This window comes from Tupaia chinensis, unplaced genomic scaffold, assembly GCF_000334495.1.
Source record: "Tupaia chinensis unplaced genomic scaffold, TupChi_1.0 Scaffold000627_1, whole genome shotgun sequence".
NCBI lineage: Eukaryota > Metazoa > Chordata > Mammalia > Scandentia > Tupaiidae > Tupaia > Tupaia belangeri.
The window spans coordinates 1,096,727-1,120,418 of NW_006160147.1; the positions used below are offsets into that span (position 1 = coordinate 1,096,727).

The window sequence follows — 23,692 nt, forward strand, 5'->3', positions numbered from 1 at the left end:
GTCAAATTAAAATAAATGAATGAATAAATAAAATAAAATAAAATATTATATTTTAAAAAAAGAATCTGTCATAACCATTCAACTTCTGTCTGCCACCCTGATCAGTCTACAGTCATCATCACTGTAAGAACCTGTAAGAAGTAAGAACCTCCACCAGTCAAAAAAAAAGTGACTTGCTGAAGATTTGAATGACTGTTAGCATTTTTTTTTAGATTTTTGTCATAGGGCACATGTCCTCACATGGCAGAGACACAGATACAGAAAGTAAGAGATCACTCCCAGAGGAGATAGTCACACTGCAATCCCTTCTCCATTCTCCTCTTGGGATTTTGGGCATACAAACATATGAGCTGGCCTGATTTTCAAGCCGGCGGGTCCGGGACTTGAACCATGGTCAGCCATGTGGGAATCCAGCACCTTAACCACCACGTCACCTGCTGGCCCTAGCAATATAGTATTTTTAAATTAAGGTATGTAAATTATTTTTCTCAGACTTAATGCTACTGCACATTTAACAGACTACAGTATAGTGGAAATATCATTTTAACATATACAGGAAGTCAAAAAGTTGTGTAACTCTCTTTGCAAGCTGTTAGCTATGGGACCAGCAATTAGTGTAATGTCTATGGTGCTGAACTCCCATGTAGTCGACTGCAATTCGAGTCCCAGACCCGGTGGCTTAAACTCACACTGAGCACGTGTGCATGCATGCCCAAGATACCAAAAGGAGAATGGAGGAGAAGGGTGTGGCCATCCCTAATGGGGGTGGAGGGGGGGTGGTTTCTCGCTTTCTATCTCTCTGTCTCTCTGGCAAGCGCACGCGCCCTATAGCAAAAACCTCTCCAAATAAATAAAGTGTTCTCAATATAAAGTACACTGCTTAGCATACAGCAATAATTTCATTAGCTCTGTGAAGTTTTAAGTTGTATTTGTCAGGCTGAAATGATTATTGGTGATTCTCATCAGTCCGTTACTGCTGTAGGATCTGAATAGAGGGCCAGCCCTGGAGTTCAGCAGTTAAAGGCTATATAGAAGGAGCCAGCTCCCACAGGGCTGACAGTGGTTGGAACTCCAGCCCTGGCGACCTGAAAATCACCAGGTATGCGTGCAGGGATGCCCAACAGCTTGAAGCAATGGAGAAACGGAGAGAAAGGACTGTGGTGTAACCATGTCCCATGGGAAGGAGAGGTATTTTCTCTCTTTCTCCCCCGACACATCCCCACTCTCTGGTGAACCCATGCTCTCCCTGACAATTAAAAAAAAAAAAAAAAAAAAAAAAGCTCTGTGTGGAAGAGACTTCTTTAATGAAGCCATTTTAAAGTACTGCAGAATTTTAACATCACTTAACAAGTTGGAAGTTTCAATCCATGATAATGACTATCAGAGTGAAGCCTCAGCTCAAACCTGGCCTCAGGTCCACTGGTCTCCAAAAGTTATTAAATTTTAAACCAGGGACCATCAGTTAGTGTAATGGCTATGTTGCTGGACTCCCATGTAGTTGACCACGGTTCGAGTCCCAGACCTGGTGGCTTAAACTCACGCCAGGCGCATGTTCATGCGTGCCGAAAGATCCCAAGAAAAGAACAGAGAAGGGATTACGGCGTGGCCATCCCCGCCCCGGGGGCTGATTTCTCGCTTTCTGTCTCTCTGGCAAGCACACATACCCTATAGCTAAAATCCTCTCAAAAAAAAAAAAAATTAAATCAAAGCAGTATACATGTACATACATGGACTGGCATGTTGAAGTAATCAGACTTGAATGCATCTGCCATTTCTCCAAAAGTACGGAGGGTGTAGTCCCTGGCCGCTTGTTCGAAGCCAAATGCTTCTTGTGGCTTACTACATTCCTGCAAAGGAAAAGAAAATTCATATCCTAGGTGATACTTGAAAACACCAAGAATAGCTGGTCAATTGTCAAGTAGACAAATTAAAAACAGAGTTTCAATTTATTTATTTCACCTCTATGCTAGGCATACTTGAGAAAAATTAACCTGAGAAATGGGGTAGTTCCGGTGAACAAATTAATTATATTTATTTAATGAGCAAATAAAATTTATTTTAACAACTACAACTTGGAGTAATTTAAATACTCCAGGAGCCCCTGGCATACCTCAGATCTGCTGATGCTCAAATCCCTCACATAAGAGAGCGTAGCATACTACACACACCCCTCCTGTATGCTTTAAATCATTTCTATACTATAAAACCTAAAACAGAGCAATGCTACTTTTGGATAACTGCTCTACTGTATCCTTTAGAGAATAGCGACGAGAAATCTGTACAGTACATGTCAGCAACTCAGTAACTTTCCAATCTGCAGTTGCTAGAATCCCTACAGAACCTTGAACATGGAGGGCTGATTATAATTATGAAGAGGCAGCCTAAAAGCCTGACTTCCAGGCCAGCCTGTGACCTGGTGGCCTGGTGATTAAGGGGACCTGGGCCTACATGGCTGAGATTCAGATCCCAGCCTCAAAGGCCTAAAGAACATGCTGGGTATATATGTACCCACGGTGCTCCAAATCCCAACAAGACGGGAAAAGGGAGAAGTGACCGCGGTGTGATCACACCCGAGGGGTTGTGGGGGGAGTGCTTTCTCTCCCTCCTCAGGAGAAGGCACACGGCCATCAGCAATTAGGGGGAAGAAATTGGATTCCCTTCAGGATCAAATAATGTTTTTGATACTGAAATGAGAAAAATAATGTCCTCCTGAGAGTTAAAGCTACAAAATCAACCCATAACAGCTCAAAATGGAGATCCGACTGGTCTAGCCACTGTGGCTCAGAGGCAGCACAACACTGCAAGCCCTATGGACATTGGGGTTTCATTCTCAGTCGCTGAGAAACTGTTTCTGCTCCTCAACTACTGCATATGCTATGAAACCCATTCTAAAACCCCTTTCCCATTCAGGGCAGCCTACCTTTCTTCATGGGCCTCATTATCATCTACTGCCAAATTTAAAATCCAAAGACAATGTTCTAGAAAAAATTTCCTAATGGCATCTATCATTAACTCTTACCTGAGCCAAACACTTAGGACACCGCCAGTCCCCCTTGGGAACATCATGGAGAGGTGGGATCAAGCAGAAGGTGTGGTAACTGTCGTCACAGCCATCACACAAGAGAAGCCTGTCCTCGTCATTGCCACTGCCGCACAGAAGGCAGACGTACAGGTCCACCTGGAGCAATGCACGGGGGGGAAAGAACAAGGCAGCGTGAGCCACGGCCCGAGGGTCTAAGGATGAGACAGAGCTGAGCGTAATCTAGTCTCTCCACCTTCTCCAAATGCCCCAACCTATATAAGGGATGTTTAAAATAAAAATGCTTCATGTTCTGTAAGGATATTTCACATTACTTGATGCATCCCCAATTCTAAAAAGTGATCACCTAGCTTTCTCAGTAATTGTATGTTTAAACTTTGTTACATAAGCACCTTGTTTTCAGTACCTTAAAGACAGTTTTCTAGAAGAATCAGGTGTTAAGCAATGAATTATCAGCCTAACCAGAAGAATCTATGAAGATTCAATTTTCTATATTTAAAAGTAACTGCCTTAAACTATCACTTTAAATGGCCGTGTTGTAAAAGCACAGTTGCCATGTGATAAGGGCTGAATTATATTCACTCCTAACCCTACATCTTCAGCACCAAGACGGTGACAGTACGCAGAGATGGCATCTTTAAGGAGGTAACTAGTGAAATGACGTCATGAGGGTGGGCCTTAATCCAGTGTGATGGGGTTCCTTCTAAAAGAGATGGTTAGGACACAGACACATGCAAAGGAAAAACCACGTGAAGACACAAGGAGGAGACTGCCATCTACAGCCGAGGAGACGGGGTTCACAAGAAAGTGCCCCTGCCCACACCTGGATTTCATACTTCCCAGCCTCCAGAACCCCAAGGAAATCGACTGTGAAGCCTCTCAGTGTGTAGTGCTTTATTCGGGCAGCCCGAGCAAAGTAACACGTGACCAAACAATGCAAAGTCAGAAATTCAACTCAGCGAAGTCGAGAATTCAGCTCTACAGGAGTCTCACCTTCATGGTCTGTTCATTGTACCAAGTGAAATCCTAGGCTCTGCCAATTTTCTGACTGTACTATGTGTGTGTGGTGGGATGAGGGAGGGGAGATGATGTTTATGGAAAGAACATTCAATTGGAATAACTTGTCATTTCAAGATTACAGGGAAGAAACGAAACCAGATTCTTTCTAATACTCTGAAGTTTTACTTTCAATAAACAATTTCAACAAAGTAAACAGCTCTCACACCCTAAAATTCTGCCATGTCCTCACCCTCTAACCTTCGATTCTTCCTTCTTCTCATTTTTCTTTCCCCTTGGCTTGTGGAAATTTTGCAAACACCAACTTGATTTATGCTATATACCTTTAAACTTATTTGGAGGTGGACTAACAACTTACAAGCAATTTTACATCTGGCATAGCTCATTACTCAGTACTAAACTGTACGCACTCCAGAAAAAAGGTGGTCAGTGCCCCCAGATATTACCACGTATTACTACCGTCTTCATAATGCAATCATGTATTTCCTCCATTTACACACTGATGCCATAAACTGACTTGAAAAGATCTTTTTAAGGGCCAGCAGGCAGTGTAGTAATTAAGGAGCTGGACTCCGACATGGTTGGCTATGGTTCGAGTCCTAGAACTGGTGGTTTGCTTTGTCACTTTCTCTCTTTCTGTGGTAAAAACATGTACCCTTTACAGCAAATTTTAAAATAATTAAAGAATTTTTTTTAAAAGATCTATTGTCAGACTTAGGTTAGCCAATCCTAAATAGGACACAAACGTATCAAGCTGTGGGTAAGGAATTTAAAGAGAGTAAGGGAAGGAGAAAAAGAAGTAGGGAAAAGGAGAAAGGGAGGGCATCAACTCACAGCATTGGTGGTTTTCTTAGACCGACTCTTGGGCTTTTCCTTCTCACTTTCTACAATATAATCTTTCTTCTCAATGGACTCTTGCTTGACATTACTCTTCATTTCCTTCTCTAGAGGAGGCAATGCAAAGTTAGCTTAGGCTTTCTCTGCTTCCTTCCTCACCTCATCACCTCCCTCCCAGCAGACACTGCACACAAACATAATGCCATGTTTGTTTTCATTCTAGTAACAGCAGCATTGGGTATGACTTTACTCAAAGACTCAATGCTGATTCCTTTCTGACAAAATGGAACTGTTAGACTATTTAGATGTCAAGACTTGGGAACCTCTGGAGATGCTGCTCAGGTTTGTATACTTTCAAAAGAGGAGATAAGATCCAGTTTTCTTAAGACCAAGATATAAATATACAGACGAAATCAAGTTCCACTTAATCACAGCTATGAAACTGAATGTTCACCAACTGCACCTCTGCCACATTATACATGAATGTGCCATGACGTAAAATGACTGCCTGGTCCTCTTCCTGGTCTCTAACTTCCTGGTTCCAAGGACTGATCATTTTAGCAAAAACACTAGCAATCAATTATTGAACTATCAGGTGGGCGGCATTGTGCCAAATGCTTTCCATAAATTAATTTCACAATAAATTCATTTCAAAGATAAGTAAACTGACATTAAAAGAAGCCAAGAGGGAACCAGCAGTTAGAGTAATGGCTATGTCGCTGGACTCCCACGTAGTCAACCATGGTTCGCGTCCCAGACCCGGTGGCTTAAACCTCACACCGGGCGCGTGTGCGTGCGTGCCCAAGATCCCAAGAGGAGAATGGAGGAGAAGGGATTGCGGCGTGACCATCCCCCCTGGGGGGTGATTTCTCGCTTTCTGTCTCTATGTGTCTATCTGTCTGGCGAGCACACGCGCCCTATAGCAAAAACCTCTCAAAAAAAAAAAGTAAAAGAAGCCAAGAAAAATCTCTAAATCAAACAACTGGTTAGAGGTGGGGCCGGGACTGAGATTCTTATCTGTCGGCTCTCCACTAGATCACGCTGCCTCGCCACTAACTCATTAATCCCCAGGAACAGCCAATGTGGTAACATCTCCAGTTGTGCCTCCTATACAGAATATAGAATTTCTCTTAAAGGGATCCCAAATCTCTCAGTGACTTAAGTCAATTAAAACTGCAATTAGGAAGCATTTCTGCCTGCCTTGCCTGAGATAGAGCTATTAGACATTCAGTAAAAGACATTTATGCTTTCTCGTAAATTACTTCTTTCCAATGCATGTACTGAATGAAATTTCGAAGTAGCTTCTAGCTAAAGGTGAGAAACAGCCACATTCTTAATACAAATACAAGTGTATATCTAATTCTCTCTCCTACTGGTCATTTATAAGAATAAGAACACTTATACACAGGGGCCCTCACAAAATTTCATGAAAAATGTGTATTACAAAAAAAATCATGCATGGAATTCAAACATTTCTGCGCAGAATAAACACATACTTTTATTCCGTTTTTTCCAGAAATGTTTTGAAGTCCTCTCATATTAAGATTTTCTCAATGCCCAGGCCGACAGTTGGCGTGATAGTTAGAGGTGATGGATTCCGACATGGCCAACCATGGTTCAAGTTCCGGACCTGGCAGCTTGCTTTCTCACTTTCCCTTTCTCTCTCTGGTCAAATAAAAACAAAAAACAAAAAACAAACAAACAAACAAAAAAAACAATAACAAATGAAGATAAATAATTCTTAAAAAAAAAAAAAAGAAAAAAATTTTCTCAAAGCCAAAGTCAGTGACTAATGTTAGTTTTTCTAATGTTTATACTTAATGAATAATTTTGATGTGTTAACTTTTTCTTTCCTATTTATACAAAACTTCCTTACCATTTTCACATTTTGGAGTTGGACAACCCATTCGACGCCTCAGATTATGAGTTCTAGCTTCTGTTGTCTCTTCTGGTTCTATTTTAATGTTCATGGCCTTAAAAAAAATAAATAAAAATAAAAAAGGTGTCATATACTGAATATTCCCTTTACAAAAAAAGAAAGCATAATGGTTAATGCTGCTGGACTCTGGCTCAAGTCTCAGCCCCAGTGGCTTTCAACTCACACCAGGCACATGTGTGTGTGTATGTGTATCCCAAATCCCGAGAGGACAATGGAGAAGGGACTGTGGAGTGGCTATCCTCCCCTCGGGGGGGGGTGTGATTTCTCACTTCTGTCCGTCTGTCTCTCCAGTGAGCACACATGCCCTACAGTAAAAAATCTTTCTATGTATATACTTCTCTCTCCCCAAAAAGGAGCAATCTCACTATTGAAACTACTACTATTTAGATATGAATGAGAATCTCAGAAGGGTTAAGGGTTTTCTCCAATACGATCAAAACATAAGGAAAGTCAAAGGATCAAGAACAAATTACGAGAACTACTATTGCTCAAATTAGGAACCCTTATTTTCCTCTGAGAAACTTTTTGGTTTTCATTTATTGACCTTGTGCTTTCTTCAACCATCACTAAGCCAAATCTAAGTAACTACATAAATATCATAATTTATTAGCTTCTAAGAGTTTGCTGACCTCCTCCATGGCCTGCCAGTGTATATGAGAAATTCAGCATCCACAACAATGTTCTATAAATGCTTTTAATAAACTATTATCAACTACACCCCTGACATCACTCAACTGTTAAGAACCCTCTCTTCCCTGAGGGTACATAAACCAGTTTCAGTTTCTGTCATTCCTTGAAATGCCGATATGACTGGCAAGGCAAATAATACCATTTTTGTGGTCTGTAACACAGAAATGTTTCCAGAACTGGACTTTGTCACTCCATTTGTGTTCACTCATCTATACCAAGAAAGTCCCCTGCTAGCAGAGATCCTCCATAGGTGTATCAGTACCATTAGCACCATCTAGGCAGACCTGGGCATCCACAGCCCTGCAGCATGCCTGCCATATACACGCTAAGGATCAAGAATCTGCTCAGAACAAAACAGATTCTTAGATTAATGAACTTTTAAACATCCTTATGAGCTAAAAATAACCATGCATTTCTATTCTAGATATTCTCTCTAGAAAAATATATTCTACCACTTAGCCAGCCAGGGGTGATTAAGGGGAGCTAGATCCTGCGGCCAACAGCAAGATTTGAGTCTTAGAACCAGTGGCTTGAAAAATGCCCTGGGCACACATACATGTATACCCAAAATAAGAAAAAAAAAAGGGGGGGGGGATTACAACATGGTCATCGCTTCAAAGGGATGCTTTTCCACTTTCTCTCTCTCTCTCTCTCTCTTTTTCAAGCAAGCATACATGCCCTACAGCAAATTAAAGTAAAAAAAAATTCTGTCACAGGGACCAGCAGGTGGCATGGTTAGGGACACTCCCACATGGCCGACCACAGTTTGAGTCCTGGACCTGGTAGCTTGCTCTCTCACTTTCTCTCTCTCTCTCTCTCGATGTCCCTCTCTGGTCAAATTAAAATAAATGAATGAATACAAAAGATTAAATAATTCTTTTTTAAAAAATTCTGTCACTAAATTTTTTTCATATCTTCAACTACCAAAGTGAAAAATAATTCTTATGTATCCATTTCTTCAGAAAACAAAATGACTGATTTTTTTCATCTTTGGCAATAATTATTAAACAGCCAGAGACTGATTCAAATAGTCAGTGCAATATGAACTCTAAATTGTTCCCTATATCTATTATCCCCGCCTGAGCCCTAAACTCACATCGCCATCATGCTAGGCAGGAAGCCCGAACCTTCGTACCTCAATATGGGAGCAAATAACTGGGAAAATGCTCTTCTTCTCCCAGGGGAAATCTCTTACAGCAAATAATCTTGCAGTTTCACTCCTGACTGTCCCTCCTCTGTCACTTTCACTTCTTCTTACTTATTCAACGCCTCTTCATGCTGCCCATTTCTTCTCATCTGAGCATAAATATTTACAACTGATTCCTTACTCTTTTCAGGAAGTCAGTGAAAAACAGCCCTCACCGCCTTTAACGTGTCTGCTTAAAAAAAAAAAAAAAAAAAATCCCCATTAGGCTAGCCCTGTAGTGCAGCTAAGTTTTGCAGAGGGCACTGGATCCCACATGGCCAACCACGGATTGATTCCTAGCCCCAGCAGTTAAGAAACATGCTGGGCATATGTGTATGTGTACCCAAAACTGTGACAGCTGGAAAAATGGAACAAAGGATTGCAGCATGACTACACACCACTGGCAAAGGGAAAGCATGCACGTGCATGCTTGCAACTTGTGCAGGCATGTGTGCAGGCGCACTCTCTCACCTGCATGTGCCTTCTAGCAGTATTTAAAAAAACAAAAATTTCCCCCAAATTCATAGCTCTTAGACTTACCCTCCATCAAGCATCACCTAGCTCTGGGAGGGTACTGGGCAATTCAAACAGAAATACAAGAACACCAGTTCTTCCTAAGGCCTTGCCTAGTAACAATTAAGCAGCTATCTATCCAGGCAGAATAAAAACAGGAAAAGTTCTTCAATTCTCACACCCTTGATGGTACAATCCCCTCATGTGTAAAAGCTGAAATACACACAAGCATCCCTTCATGAGATTAACAAGGTTGAGAACTATGAAGAGTGTATACATGGGAGAAATCCTGCATTTGGCAGCCCTTACCAGGGCCAAGAACTCTCCCTCATGGACCCCATGAGGCGCTCACCTCCGCTCTCATGCGTTTTGCTCGCCGGGCTGGGGGGCAAGTTTCTGAAGGCTGTACAGACTGCCTCTGGGGGATATCGTGGGGTTTGTACTCCTTATCCTTTGTGTCTGTGGTCAGGTTTGGCTTCTGCAGACACTAGAAACAAAACACAGTTATACTGCTGAGTTTCCCCTTTTTTTAACCTTAAAGAGTTTCATTAAGTTTTTGCAAGGTATATTTTTAAATTATCTATATACAACATAACAATTCTGCAATTTGTACGATATCCATAAATACAAAGACAAGTCTCCAACTCTCTGTCATAGTATACATACACATGTAACAGCTTAAAATAATTTTTAAAATTTAAAGAATTTTATGTATGTATGTATGTATTTCTTGACCAAAGAGAGAGAAAGCAAAAAAGCAAGCTGCCAAGTCCAAGGCTTGAACCATGATTGGCCACGTGGGAGTCTAGTGCTGTAACTACCATACCATCTGCCAACCCAAAATAATTTTTTGTAAGTGAAGTGTTGCTTTGGTTTATTTCATTGCTGATGCCACAGCACTCTCAAGGCACTCCCACTTGCAATTTCTCATGCCTGCAACTGTCAATTACTCAAAGGCCCAAAATGTTAGAAAAGTCCCCTATAAGAGCACCAAATAATCTTCTATATTAAGTATATCTCACTTTTTTAAAGAGAATGCTTGGAGCAATAAAATAGAGAATCCAGTATGCTTTCTAGATTTCACAACCCTATAGTTTCAAGTGTAACTGGCAATCTTGTCATTGAAAAGACATATCTTGGGTCGGCAGGTGGCATGGTGGTTAAGGGCACTGGACTCCCATATGGCTGACCACGGTTTGAGTCCCAGACTTGGTGGCTTGCTTTTTCTCTCTCTCTGTTCCCCTCTGGTCAAATAAAAATAAAGAAACAAAGAAACAAATAAATAAATAGAGATTAAAAAAAAAAGAAAGAGGGAAAACATCATTTTTTAAAAAGATGTATCTTTCTGAGAAGAGGTTATTTGACTAAAGTATCCTTCAGTAGAGTTTTCATTTATTTCAGAATATCTATATAAAGTCAACTCAACAAAGTTTAATACTTAGCCCAAAACAAGAACTTTGTTTCCGATCAGACAAGTGTTTCTTCTTGTTCTAGTTTCTGCTGGTTGAAAAAGGGCATTTAATGCCAATATAACATAAAACAAAGTATTACCACTGAAGCTAATACGAATTTCAAGTGATTATGACTCTTTCAAATAAGATGACTCGTAGGGCTGGTCCCTTAGCCTGGTGATTAAGGGAACCAAATCCTATAGGTGGACACCACGCTTTGAAACCTGACCCCAGTGGCTTAAAAAACCAGCGGCCATGTGGGCATGCATGCCCCAAATCCCAATGGGTTGGAGAAATTAAGAAAAGACTGCAGTGTGACCATGCCTCACAAGGAGAGGCACTTCCTCCCACTCTGTCTCTCTCTGGCAAACAACAAAAACAAAACAAAACAAAAAAAAGAGGGCCCACTAACACCCTGAGAAGCATTTTTACAAGCAGGTTCCAAGATGTAACCATCTGGGGTGTGTTACTGCATCTATACTTGGAATGAGATACACAAAGTAACATAACAGCCTTCCGGAATTACCACAATGTGGGCACCATTTCCACCATAGAGCCTCACTAACAAGACCAGTCCCTTCTCCCTTGCATTTACTGGAAAAATACAGAGACTTGGGGAAGGACAAAAGAAAGAATAGACCAACAAACTGACAAAATCTATTGCTACAAGTCTAAACTACTTTTAAAAACACTGATACGAGTACTTGGTAATAAGTAAGGAATCTATCACTGGCACAACAATCTATAAATACAATATATTCTGCTTATTCTAATTAAATCCTATGCATTTGATCTTGGAAAGTTAACTGCTACATCCATAATAGTTAACATTCATGTTCTGGAAAAAGCTATAATGATATGAATATCAATAACAATCAAAAGAAAACTAAAATAGTTTACACTTCTTAAAATTAGAATGGAACATTGCCCTCCGTTCTGTACACAGTCCTTGACTGACAAGAGTATTTGTTTTTTAAGTTTATTCATTCATTTCCTGAGAGAGAGAAAGGAGAGAGGAAGGAACAGGGGAGATAGCTAAGGAGAGAGAGGCACCCTCAACACAGATCTTCATGCCCCAACGCCCGCCCTTAGCCCTGCAGCCTGCCAGGACCGTGGGCATGCCCAAGTGTTTAGGTAGACCTGGGTTACGAACCTGGAGCAGTGCCCCTACCACCTAGGCCACCACGAACGAAAGCATGCAAAAAGAATAAAATCTGTCCAACATCTGGATTAACCCTGTAGTGTATTCTATGAATTTTTAATGTAAGAGACAAAGGTATGTGTTCTTAGTGAAATTTAAATAAAGCGATTCTTTTTAAAAAAAGGTTAAATGAAGAAATAGTTTTAAAAAAATGAAAGTTTTCAAAAATATTCAATAACATAGCATATGCTCACGATATGTTAAGTAGAAAAAAAACCAGGATGCAAATTTGACTCTAAAGAGTATATCTGGAGTTAGCCAGGTGGTGTGGTGGTGAAGGCAGCTGGATCCCATATGGCCAACGGTTCAAGCTCCAGACCTGGCAACTTGAAAAATACATTGGGCACACGTGCATGTGCACCCAAAATTCTCAAGAGAAGAATGAAGGAGAAGGGATTGTGCGTGGCCAACTCCCCGCTGCGGGGTGATTTTTCACTTTTCCTCTATATCTCTCTTTCTCTCTCTTTCTCTGGCAAGCACACACATCCCCTAGCTTAAAAAAAAAAAAAAGAAAAGAAAAACTTGGGAACAGCAGTTGGCGTATAGGCTATGTCACTGAACTCCCATGTAGTCGACTACAGTTCGAGTCCTGGACCGGGTGGCTTAAACTCACGCTGGGCTCGTGTGCATGCGTGCCCAAGATCCTGAGTAGAGAATGGAGAAGGGATTGCGGCGTGGCCATCCCCCCTGAGGGGTGATTTCTTGCTTTCTGTCACTCTGTCCCTCTCTTTCTTTCTGGTGAGCGCACACACCCTATAGCAAAAACCTCTCCCAAAAAAAAGAAAAAAGAAAAACTCCTATCCTTTACCAACATAACATTCTGACATATCCTTGGAAATCTCAACTGGCAAAAAAGAACAGGTAGAAAGGTATTTTGCAGGTTATACATTTATGTGACAACTAGAAATACTTTAAACAGTAAACAAATGAAAAGCATAAGCCTGGGGAACCAGCAGTTAGCATATTGGCTATGTCGCTAGACTCCCACGTAGTCGACTGCGGTTCACGTCCCGGACCCGGTGGCTTAAAACTCACACCAGGCGCATATGTGTGCGTGCCCAAGATCCCGAGAGGAGAATGGAGGAGAAGGGATTGCGGCGTGACCATCCCCCCTGGGGTTGATTTCTCGCTTTCTGTCTCTCTGTCTCTCTCTCGCTGGCAAGCACATGCGCCCTATGGAGAAAAAAAACCTCTCCAAAAAAAAGCATAAGCCTGTAGGGAAGTTAATAAAGATCTCAGCTTTGACAGTAGAAGAACATTTCCTCTACAACTGTAATCATTGCAAAAGTAAAATCCTACGCATGGCTGCTTTCAAAACAGCAGAAACACTGAAAAATCCACCAATCAAGGTTTTCAAAATAATGTCTTCCAAATATAATCAGACTTTGAATTCCCCCTTAAAAAATACACCAATAAGCACTGAAATAAAACAGGTTACGAGTAGCCCCAAAACTCACCCTCAAACTGTCTCCAGACAGGAATAAGTTGTAGGGGTTCAGGATCCGTTCATAATGCCCTCTGATGTGGGAGCCCACAGCTTTGCCAGGAGCAAATCCCATCTTAGTGGCAATTTTGGTCCATTTTCTATCCTTGCAAACAACTGCAAATCCACCTTCTTCTGCAACTAACTGTTAACAATAAAATAGCAAAAGAAATTAGAAACACCTATGTGAAAATCACTTCTAATTCCCTAACGCTGGTTCCAAGAACAAAATGTTCTCGTAGTTACCTCTTAAAAATCCATTTAAGTCAAAAGAAAAAAGTATACACACTATTAATTTTAAGCTAAAAAGTTAATATTTGTTTTGAGAACCCAGTCCATAAACATTTTGTCCCCGAAAAGCTACTTCTCACTTCCCCAGAGCAGTCATCTGGAAATAAGAGCTAAGTTAACAAGGAAAAGGATCTGGTCCTACTCTGAAATCTTAAAATCTCCAAAAATAAAGGAGGAGAAACCATGGCAACCTATTTGGTGGAGAGAAGATAGGCTTTAGAATTAAGTAATCTAGAGAGGCATTCCAATATCCAGACCCAAGAAATACAAAGGACCCCTGATAGAATCAACCCAAGAAGATCTTCTCCAAGGCACATCATAGCCAGATTGGCAAAATCCACACAGACGAAACACTAAAACTGGCAAGAGAGAAACATCAGGTTTCTTATAAAGGTCATCCTATCAGGCTAACATCAGATCTCCCATCAGAAACAATGCAATGAAAGAATGGGAAAATATATTCAAAGTATTAAGTGAAACTTTTAACCAAGAATATTATACCTAGCAAAATTATCCTTTATATGGGAAGAAAAGATAAAAACATTCTCAGATAAACAAAACCTGAAAAAAATTTAACTAGACCAGCTCTTCAAGAAGTTCTGAAAGTAGTAGTTTATCAGGAAAACTGAAGACACACATACAAAATAAGAGAGTAAAAAACAACCAAGAAAATGACGAACTGGGACCAGTAGGTGGTGTGGTGGTTAAGGGCACTGGACTCCCACATGGCTGACCATGGTTTGAGTGTCAGACCTGGCCGGCTTGCTTTCTTACTCTCCTTCTCTCTCTCTCTTGCTCTGTCCCTCTCTGGTCAAATGAAAATAAATAAATAAGTTAAATAAAATAATTCTTTCTAAAAACAAACAAGCAAACAAACAAAAAAGAAAATAACCAACTTAATTCTAGGGACATTTGGACCACAGTGACCTGAACCTATCAACAGAAGAAAGATTAATTACCTAAGACTGAACTGGTAAAATAGAATTTTATGACTTTTGAGTAAAACATTATACTGATTTTTCTTTATTATGCTTTGTTTTCCTATTTAAGGATTTTACTACCTTTTAAGCTGTTGATAGGTTCAGCAATTTAAAATGTTTTTTCTTGTTTCTTTAAATAGAAACAAACTTTTTTCCCTTCCTGACCCCTCTGGAATTGGAAAATATTTGGGAGTATTCTTATTTTGTGGCAGAATGGTTATTTGCATAAATTCAATAATGCCTGATGCCTTGAATCAAAAATTGGAAATATTCACTACTGGACAGGTCTTTGACTGGAAAGTCATATCTGAAGATTAAACTGGAAAACTATGTTCTAAGGTAGAGCTCAAATAAGCCAACAGAAGCTCTTAGAAGGATGGCCTGGCATCATAAACAGTTCTGCCTGGCAGAGAGGATTAGAGAAGCCAAATGAAATAATTCATACCATAAAATAACCTGGACTTTTCCAGCCCAGCATTCTAGTCAGTAGAGATTGCAAAAGAACAACCACACCTAGAGAATTATCTTCAGGGAGACTTTGAAGGAAGAAAGACACTGATCTTTGTTAGTAGACGGTATTATCACAGAATACTTGGTAGTCAGAGCTGAATTAAGAAGGTTAATGTGTGAGTTGTGTGCTGGGTGTTAAATTTCAACAGTTTGAGTAGCTGATATATAAATATTCTCAAAAATATTTAAAGCCGGAACCAGCAGTTGGCATAATGGCTATGACACTGGACTACCATGTAGCCGACCATGGTTCAAGTTCCAGACCTGGTGGCTTAAACTTATGCCGGGCGTGTGTGCGTGCGTACCCAAGATCCCAAGAGGAGAATGGAGGAGAGGGGATTGTGGCGTGGCCAACCCCCCGGGGGGGTGATTTCTCACTTTCTGTCTATTTCTCATGAGTGCACACGCCCTATAGCAAAAATCACTCCCTACCCCCCAAAAAATTTAAAACCATACTATCTCTCTATTTTTTTTTTCGAGAGGTTTTCGCTATAGGGCGCGTGCGCTCGCCAGACAGACAGAGAGAAACATAGAGAGAGAAAGTGAGAAATCACCCCCCGGGGGGATGGTCACACCGCAATCCCTTCTCCTCCATTCTCCTCTCGGGATCTTGGGCACGCACGCACACACACCCAGAGTGAGTTTTAAGCCACAGGGTCCGGGACGCAAACTGCAGTCGACTACGTGGGAATCCAGCGACATAGCCATTATGCTAACTGCTGGTTCCCCTATCTCTGTCTTTATAGAATCAAAAACAAAATTATAACAAATATTTCAAATATTATATTTAAAATTCAGTTTTTTGAAATTTTGAAAGTTGTTTATTAAGTGTCAAGAACTATAGATTATAAGCAAAATTTTTTAAAAGAATTATTTCATTTTATTTATCCATTCAATTTTTTTTTTTTATTTAACCAGAGACAGACACAGAGAGAAAGAAAGTGGGAAATCAAGCCACCAGGCCTGGGACTCGAACCATAGTTGGCCATATAGGAGTGTCCAATGCCTTAACCACCATGCCACCTGCTGGTCCCATGAGCAAAATTTTTTTGATATGTAAAATAAATGTTTGTGGGAAAATGTAAAAATAAATAAATAGATTATTTTTAAAAATACCAACTCAAAAGAATTAAGTGAATCTGGGGTCAGCAGGTGGCATGATGGTTAAGGCGCTAGACTCCTGCATGGCTGACCACAGTTTGAGTCTCAGATCTGGAAGCTTACTTTCTCACTTTGTCTCTCTCTCTAGTCAAATTTTAAAAATAACAATAAATTAAATAATTATTTAAAATAAGTAAATCTGTTATTAAATTATTAAAAATTTAATTATTAAAGTTTCTGTAGGTCCCTTATCCTCATTTTCCTTGTTTGTAATAAAAGAGAAAGTAATTTCTTACAAGATTATTGAGAAGTTTTAAAGCGACAGAAGCAGGTGACAGTAAAATACTCCACGAGATAAGGTTTCCAGACCTGACAAGTACAGCTTGATCCTCATCACTCATCTCCATTGAGAATCTCTTTTTACATATTTCAAATGGTAAGTTTCTTTTTAAGGCAAAGAAGATTAAAGTCATTCTGTCAGATTATTAAATGACTAAGATAATCATTAGCCCTTACCTTATTAAGCTGAAACAAGTCCAAGATCTTCCTCTCCACATGTGGAATTTTCAGGGTACTTCCCTGTAACTCCCAGTACTTGGCAATCTGGTCCAAGAAATTCAATTTTACGCGAGTCTGAGCCTAAATGACAAAGCAGTGGAGGTTGAGCCTCACCTCGCTCACTGTGCAGCCCCTGCCTACAGCCTACACCTGCCCAACTGTGATTTTCACTCTTGGAGTATTTCAGTACAATACTACTTTTCAGTTTTCAACAGAGAAACAGCCAAGAATACATAAAATAAAGCTGTTTAAATAATAATATATTAACAAAAATTTAACTCAGCCTAGAATTTAACTCCTACCATGTGCCAGGCAAAGGGTTAAACACTCAGCAAACCCTCCCTCACATAAGTCTATACTCTGAAAAGAGCTTCATTTAAGCACTATAATCACAATTTCATGTTACTGCTCATGAAATATGAAGCTTCCATATTTCCAGTACGGTCTTTTTACAACTAGATATTTCAAAGATCTATTCTCTGCAAGTAGAAATTTTCTTATTTGCTCATATATGTACCTAAAAGTTTTATAAGGGAGATTCTTTTTTTTTTTTTTGAGAGGTTTTTGCTATAGGGTGCGTGCGCTCGCCAGACACACAGAGAGAGACAGAGAGACAGAAAGCGAGAAATCATCCCCCAGGGGGGATGGTCACAACGCAGTCCCTTCTCCTCCATTCTCCTCTCGGGATCTTGGGCACACACGCACATGCACCCAGCGTGAGTTCTAAGCCACCGGGTCTGGGACGCGAACCACGGTCGACTACGTGGGAATCCAGCGACATAGCCATTACGCTAACTGCTGGTTCCCAAGGGAGATTCATTATCAATTTTAACAAGCCCTAATAACTTAGAGGTGACAAAAAACATTATTAAATGTTATTCCTTGGACAGATTACTATTGTCCTTTATGGACTTTTTCTTTTATGTAATTGTCTTTTTCTTTACCCTCCGTGTAAGCTGTCAGACAGCTTGGGCAGTCCACATCAGACCCAAATTGATAACAATGTTCAGATGTTCCCAGCCTTAATCCAAGACCTCAAGTTAGTATCCAGCTCCTATTTTGCAACTTGAAAATACACTGAAATCTTCGAAAATGTATATATTAGAAGCTACCATCAATATCTACGGAATTCCATTGTATATATGCCATTGAAGTCAGGAATGTTTCATTTAGTGTAGAAAAACAAAATAATGCCTCAATACTAAAATCAAATGTGTGCAACATTCATGTAAACTCCAGCTCTATGTTACCTAGAGCCCAAGTCTTACCAAGCTGAACTTGCAAGGACTTAACTGAAGGGACATCACCAGGTCTCCAGAGAATTCCCCATACTCCCTACTCTGCCTTGAAAACTGAAGTGTTATTAAATCTAAATGTAGCTATAGACTTGAATAAAAATTAGGGCGGCTAAATCTATTCTTTTGTATAGTACTCAAAGTAGATTCTTTTCAAAACCTAAAGTTTAGTGGTTATCATCTATGTGTGGAAGAATTTACAGGCTCTGGGGTTTTTGCCTAACCAATAGGCCAAAAAAAAAGCAAAACACAGTGTTTTTTATAAAATTTAGTTTGCTGCAAAAGCCCATTACAGGGACCAGCAGTTAGCGTAATGGCTATGTTGCTGGACTCCCACGTAGTTGACCGCGGTTCAAGTCCCGGACCCGGTGGCTTAAACTCAACGCTGGGCACGTGTGTGTGCGTGCCCAAGATCCCGAGAGGAGAATGGAGGAGAAGGGATTGCGGCGTGGCCATCCCCCCTGGGGGGTGATTTCTCGCTTTCTGTCTCTCTCTGTCTGGCTGGCAAGCACATGTGTCCTATAGCAAATACCCCTCAAAAAAAAAAAAGCCCATTGCATTTGTTTCACTGTGATTATCAATTATTGACCATATTTTAGCTTCACTAAAACCACCAAATTGGTGGCAGAAGCTCTGCAAAGAGGGCTCCTCTAACATACTGGCAACTGGAACACCATTGAGGAAGTTACCTCCAATTCATTCAATCTCTGGATGCGCGGCGTAAAATGAAGTTTATCCACATCACACGCAAATGGTGGCTGCCAGTCCTAGGAAGAAGCAAAGGCTTTTGTTAGAAGGAAATATAGCATCTTTGGACATTTAAAAAAGTATTTTCCAATTAGAATCCTGCCTTTAATCAGTTCAAAAAAAAAATAAAAAAAGAACATAGAGCAATCAGTTTTCAAGTTCTCTTCCATAAAAACAGCAGAAAATGCCTGAACATTTCCCAGATAAGTCACATCCTACACACCCCTCCCTGCACCCTTCCCACCAAGCGACGTCACAGAGCTTGGAAAGTCACACTTCCACACTGCCTTGGAAGTACGTGTCCTTCCACAAAACAGCCGTACTAATGTCAAATTATCTCTACATTTAGTTTACTTAACTTTCTTTTGTTTTCTTTTTTTGGAGAGGTTTTTGCTATAGGGCGCATGCGCTTGCCAGAAAGACAGAGAGACAGAGATAGAAAGCAAGAAATCACTCCCCAGGTGGGATGGCCACACCACAATCCCTTCTTCTCCATTCTCCTCTTGGGATCTTGGGTACGCACACACACGCGCCTGGCGTGAGTTTAAGCCACTGGGTCTGGGACTCGAACCGTGGTTGACTACGTGGGAGTCCAGCGACATAGCCATTACGCTAACTGATGGTCCCAATTTATTTAACTTTCAAGACACATTAAATTATAAAATTGGGGTAAGTTCAGTAGCAGAGGGATAGGGGGAAACTGACATCCAAAACCAATTTTTTAAAAAATCACCATTGGCCACCTCTGTTGCCTGTTGGTAGGGGACTGATTCCCACAAGGCCGACCACGCCCGTGGTTCAATTCCTTGCCTCAGAGACTTGGAAAACACAACAGGCACACTCGGGTGTATGCCCCAAAACCCAACAGGATGGAAAAGTGAAGAAGGGATTGTGGCATGACCACATCCCATTAGAGGGTGCTTTCTCCCTCACCCCCGTCTCTTTCTCTGGTGAGCCCATGTTCCTGCTGGCAAGTTTTTTAAAATATAATTACTTATTTAATTTTATTTATTCATTTATTTTAATTTGACCAGAGGGGGGCAGGTGAGAAAGCAAGCCACCAGGCCCGGGACTCAAACCGTGGTTAGCCATGTGAGAGTCTAGCACCTTAACCAGTATGCCACCTGCTGCCCGCTCCCCCTTGAAAAATTTTTTCATATAAAAGTTAAAAACATCACTATATGATCACCATGTAAGCTAAATAATGTGATTGAATGTATTAAAAAATGTAAATTTAAAAAAATCACCTATAAGTATCTACTTGTATCGACATCTATTCTCTAGAGATAACCTTTTATGAAATAACTGTTAGTATGAGGAAATAATGTTAAGCGGGAAATAATGACAAGTAGGAAAATACACATGAATTGTTACCTATAAATGGAGAAGCCAGAAACAACTTAAATGTCCACATTAGGGAAATAGCTTAAGACAAAAAAATTATGCTATGGTATAGGCTGCTCATTATAGACATGGGAAGGTTTTCTTTATGTATGGTTAAGGGGGAAAAAAAGTTTTGCAACAGAAAAATAAAACACTGAAAAAATATAGAGCAAAAGGTTAAAAATGGTTGACATCTTTGGTAGCAGGGCTATAGGTAATTTTCCTTCCATTTCAAATGCAATATGAAATAAATTAAATATTAAATAACATTTATTAAATAATAAAAGTATTTCAGGTTATAAGAATATATTAAAACAAGGGAACCAGCAGTTAGCGTAATGGCCATGTCGCTGGACTCCCACATAGTCGACCGCAGTTCGCGTCCCATACCTGGTGGCTTAAAACTCACGCCGGGCGCGTGTGCGTGCGTGCCCAAGATCCCGAGAGGAGAATGGAGGAGAAGGGATTGCGGCGTGACCATCCCCCCTGGGGGGTGATTTCTCACTTTCTGTCTCTCTGTCTCTCTCTGTCTGGTGAGCGCACGCGCCCTATAGCGAAAACCTCTCAAAAAAAAAAAAAAGTTAAATAAAATAATTTTTTAAATGCATAGATTGCAAGTAGTTCCATATAAATTTCTTCCTGAGGGTGACTTTAATTTTCTATACTTTTAAAACTATGAAATGGTTTTATTTTAGCTCTTTCAAAACACAGGCACAAAAGTTATAACATTGGGACCAGCAGTTGGCATAATGGCTATGTTGCTGGACTCCCATGTAGTCGACCACAGTTCGAGTCCTGGACCCAGTGGCTTAAACTCATGCCTGGCCCGTGTGTGCACATGCCCAAGATTCCAAGAGGAGAAAGGAGGAAAAGGGATTTCGGTGTGGCCATCCCCCCTGGGGGTAATTTCTCGTTTTCTGTCTCTCTCTGTCTTTCTGGGGAGCACACACGCCCTATAGCAAAAACTTCTCAAAAAAAAAAAAGTTATAATATTAAAAAGCTCAATTATTTTTCTTAGCACTCAAAAATATTTTCCTTTGGAAGGCAATTAAGTAGGAAGTTGAAGCTTCAAAACCCTCAGAGGCCTGAGAAACATCAGGTAAACATTTCCTCTACTCCCAGTACTAACTCAGGAACAACTTGAAGCCATTTAACTTTGAGAAATATTGCAGAGATGAAATTGACCAGTTAATATTTTCAAAGGTGGCTAAAGATTTTTTTTAATGCCGCAAAATTTATCCCATAGATGATCCACTATTAAATACTTAGTACATCGAGATACTCTTTTCATCTTTCTAATTATGGAGAGAGGTTGTCATCATTTTGAGATCTGATAATTAGCAAAATGAGAAAGTACAGTCTCTACAGAGGCTATGCAAGTTGGTTCTGCATCCCTGCAGACAAAGCCAATTAAAAATCAGTGTCAAAAGCACATTCTTGTTAATTTACAGAAAATAACATTAACTACGGACCCAAGTATTTTTTAAATTGTGTATATTCTATGAAAGCCAATCATCACAAACAAATGCATTCACAGGATGGAAATCCAAAGCCAGCAAAACTAACAGTAGCTTTTAAATTCATATTTACAGTTTCAAGGTTATCAACATCAACACAGAACTTAAGTGCAAAACCTTAATGATACAAAAATATACATCTCAGTACTTCAAGGCAATTTAATCACTCTTTCAGTTGAGGATGACTGGACTTTTTTTTTTTTGGAGAGATTTATGCTATAGAGCAGCGCATGTGCTTGACAGAAAGAGACAGACAGAAAACGAGAAATCACCCCCGGGGTGGGGGGATGGCCACCCTGCAATCCCTTCTCCTCCATTCTCCTCTCAGGATCTTGGGCATGCACACATATACATGCCTGGTGGGAGTTTAAGCCACCGGGTCTGGGACTCGAACCACTGTTGACTACATGGGAGTCCAGCAACATAGCCATTACACCAACTGCTTGTCCCAGAAGATGACAAGATTTAACAACCTTAATACAAATTTGATTAATATAAATATGCAAAGGGGACCAGCAGATGGCATGGTGGTTAAGGCGCTGGACACTCCCACATGGGCAACCACCGTTTGAGTCCTGGTGGCTTGCTTCCTCACTTTCTCTCTCTCTCTGGTCAAATTAAAATACATGAATAAAGAAAATTTAAATACATATATATAAATGTGAAAAGACTGGGAGCAACAGAAGGTACAGTTGCGCTGCTGGACTCCCAGGTAGTTGACTGTGGTTCAAGTCTCAGAGCTGAAGACTTAAAACTCATACCGGGCATGTGTGTGTGTGCACGCGCACCCAAGAGGAGAATGGAGAAAGGAGGGATTGCAGCATGCTCATTTCCCCTTGGGGTTGATTTCTCACGCTCCTGGCGTGGCGGGGGGCCGCAGGGGCGGGGGGGGGGGGGGGGGGACTCTCTTAAAAAAAAAAAGTGAGAGAATCAGCAGGTTGTGTGGTGGTTAAGGAGCTGGACACTCCCACATGGCCGAGCACGGTTCTGAGTCCTGGACCTGGTGGCTTGCTTTCTCACCCTATCTCTCTGGTCAAATGAAAAATAAATGAATGAGTAAATAAAAATTAAATAAATCTTTTAAAAAATGTGAAAAGACCACCTTCTCATCAATTAGTGGTTTTAGGTCAATAACATGCCCGAAAACCTCTGCACAAGATCCAGTAAGAATCATGGCGGTCAAGAAGCTGAACTCCTGGGAACCAGCAGTTAGCGTAATGGCTATGTTGCTGGACTCCCACGTAGTCGACCTCGGTCCGTGTCGCGGACCCGGTGGCTTAAAACTCACGCCGGTGCGTGTGCGTGCGTGCCCAAGATCCCGAGAAGAGAATGGAGGAGAAGGGATTGCGGCGTGACCACCCCCCCTGGGGGGAGGTTTCTCGATTTCTGTCTCTATGTCTCTCTCTGGCGCACGCGCCCTACAGTGAAAATCTCTCCAAAAAAAAAAAAAAAAGAAGCTGAACTCCTATCTGGCTGACTATGGTTCTAGTCTTGGACCTGACAGCTTGCTTTCTCATTCTCTCTCTCTCCCTCTCTCTCTCTCTCTCTCTCTGGTGAGTGCATGTGTTGCACAGCAAGTTAAAACCAATAAATAAAATTAAATAGATTATTTCAAAAAAAAAAAAATAAAAACCTCTGCACAAATGCAAAAGGTAGAACCAGGTACACATTACAAACTTTTAAATCCTTCCTACAAATGGAAAGCAGAATTACTATTTATGAGCCCTTGACCCAGTCTTACTGACACTCACTGACGATGTCTACAAGGAAGGCTTTGTAATACAAAGTCCTGCATACAATGTCTTCCAAACAGAAAATCAGTTAGATAATGCTGCTTCCACCTCCCTTCCCCTCCTACTTCCCTCAGGGTAGGCTTGGCACCAACCAGCTTTAAATAGACACTCCCATTTATTCAAAGACTGTTTAAGAACTCCCATCCAAAATAAATTCTCT

At 40.7% G+C, this 23,692-nt stretch overlaps 1 protein-coding gene across 1 annotated transcript in view; it reads right to left on the reverse strand.

Moving 5' to 3' along the window:
- The window catches only part of KDM5B (lysine demethylase 5B), an 88,045-nt gene that overhangs the window by 37,409 nt on the left and 26,944 nt on the right, over window positions 1–23,692 (reverse strand). The window contains 8 exon segments of the mRNA XM_027776006.1: window positions 1,728–1,847; window positions 3,020–3,178; window positions 4,892–5,001; window positions 6,771–6,867; window positions 9,575–9,709; window positions 13,332–13,502; window positions 16,756–16,878; window positions 18,782–18,859. Coding sequence (XP_027631807.1) covers window positions 1,728–1,847; window positions 3,020–3,178; window positions 4,892–5,001; window positions 6,771–6,867; window positions 9,575–9,709; window positions 13,332–13,502; window positions 16,756–16,878; window positions 18,782–18,859 — 993 coding nt within the window.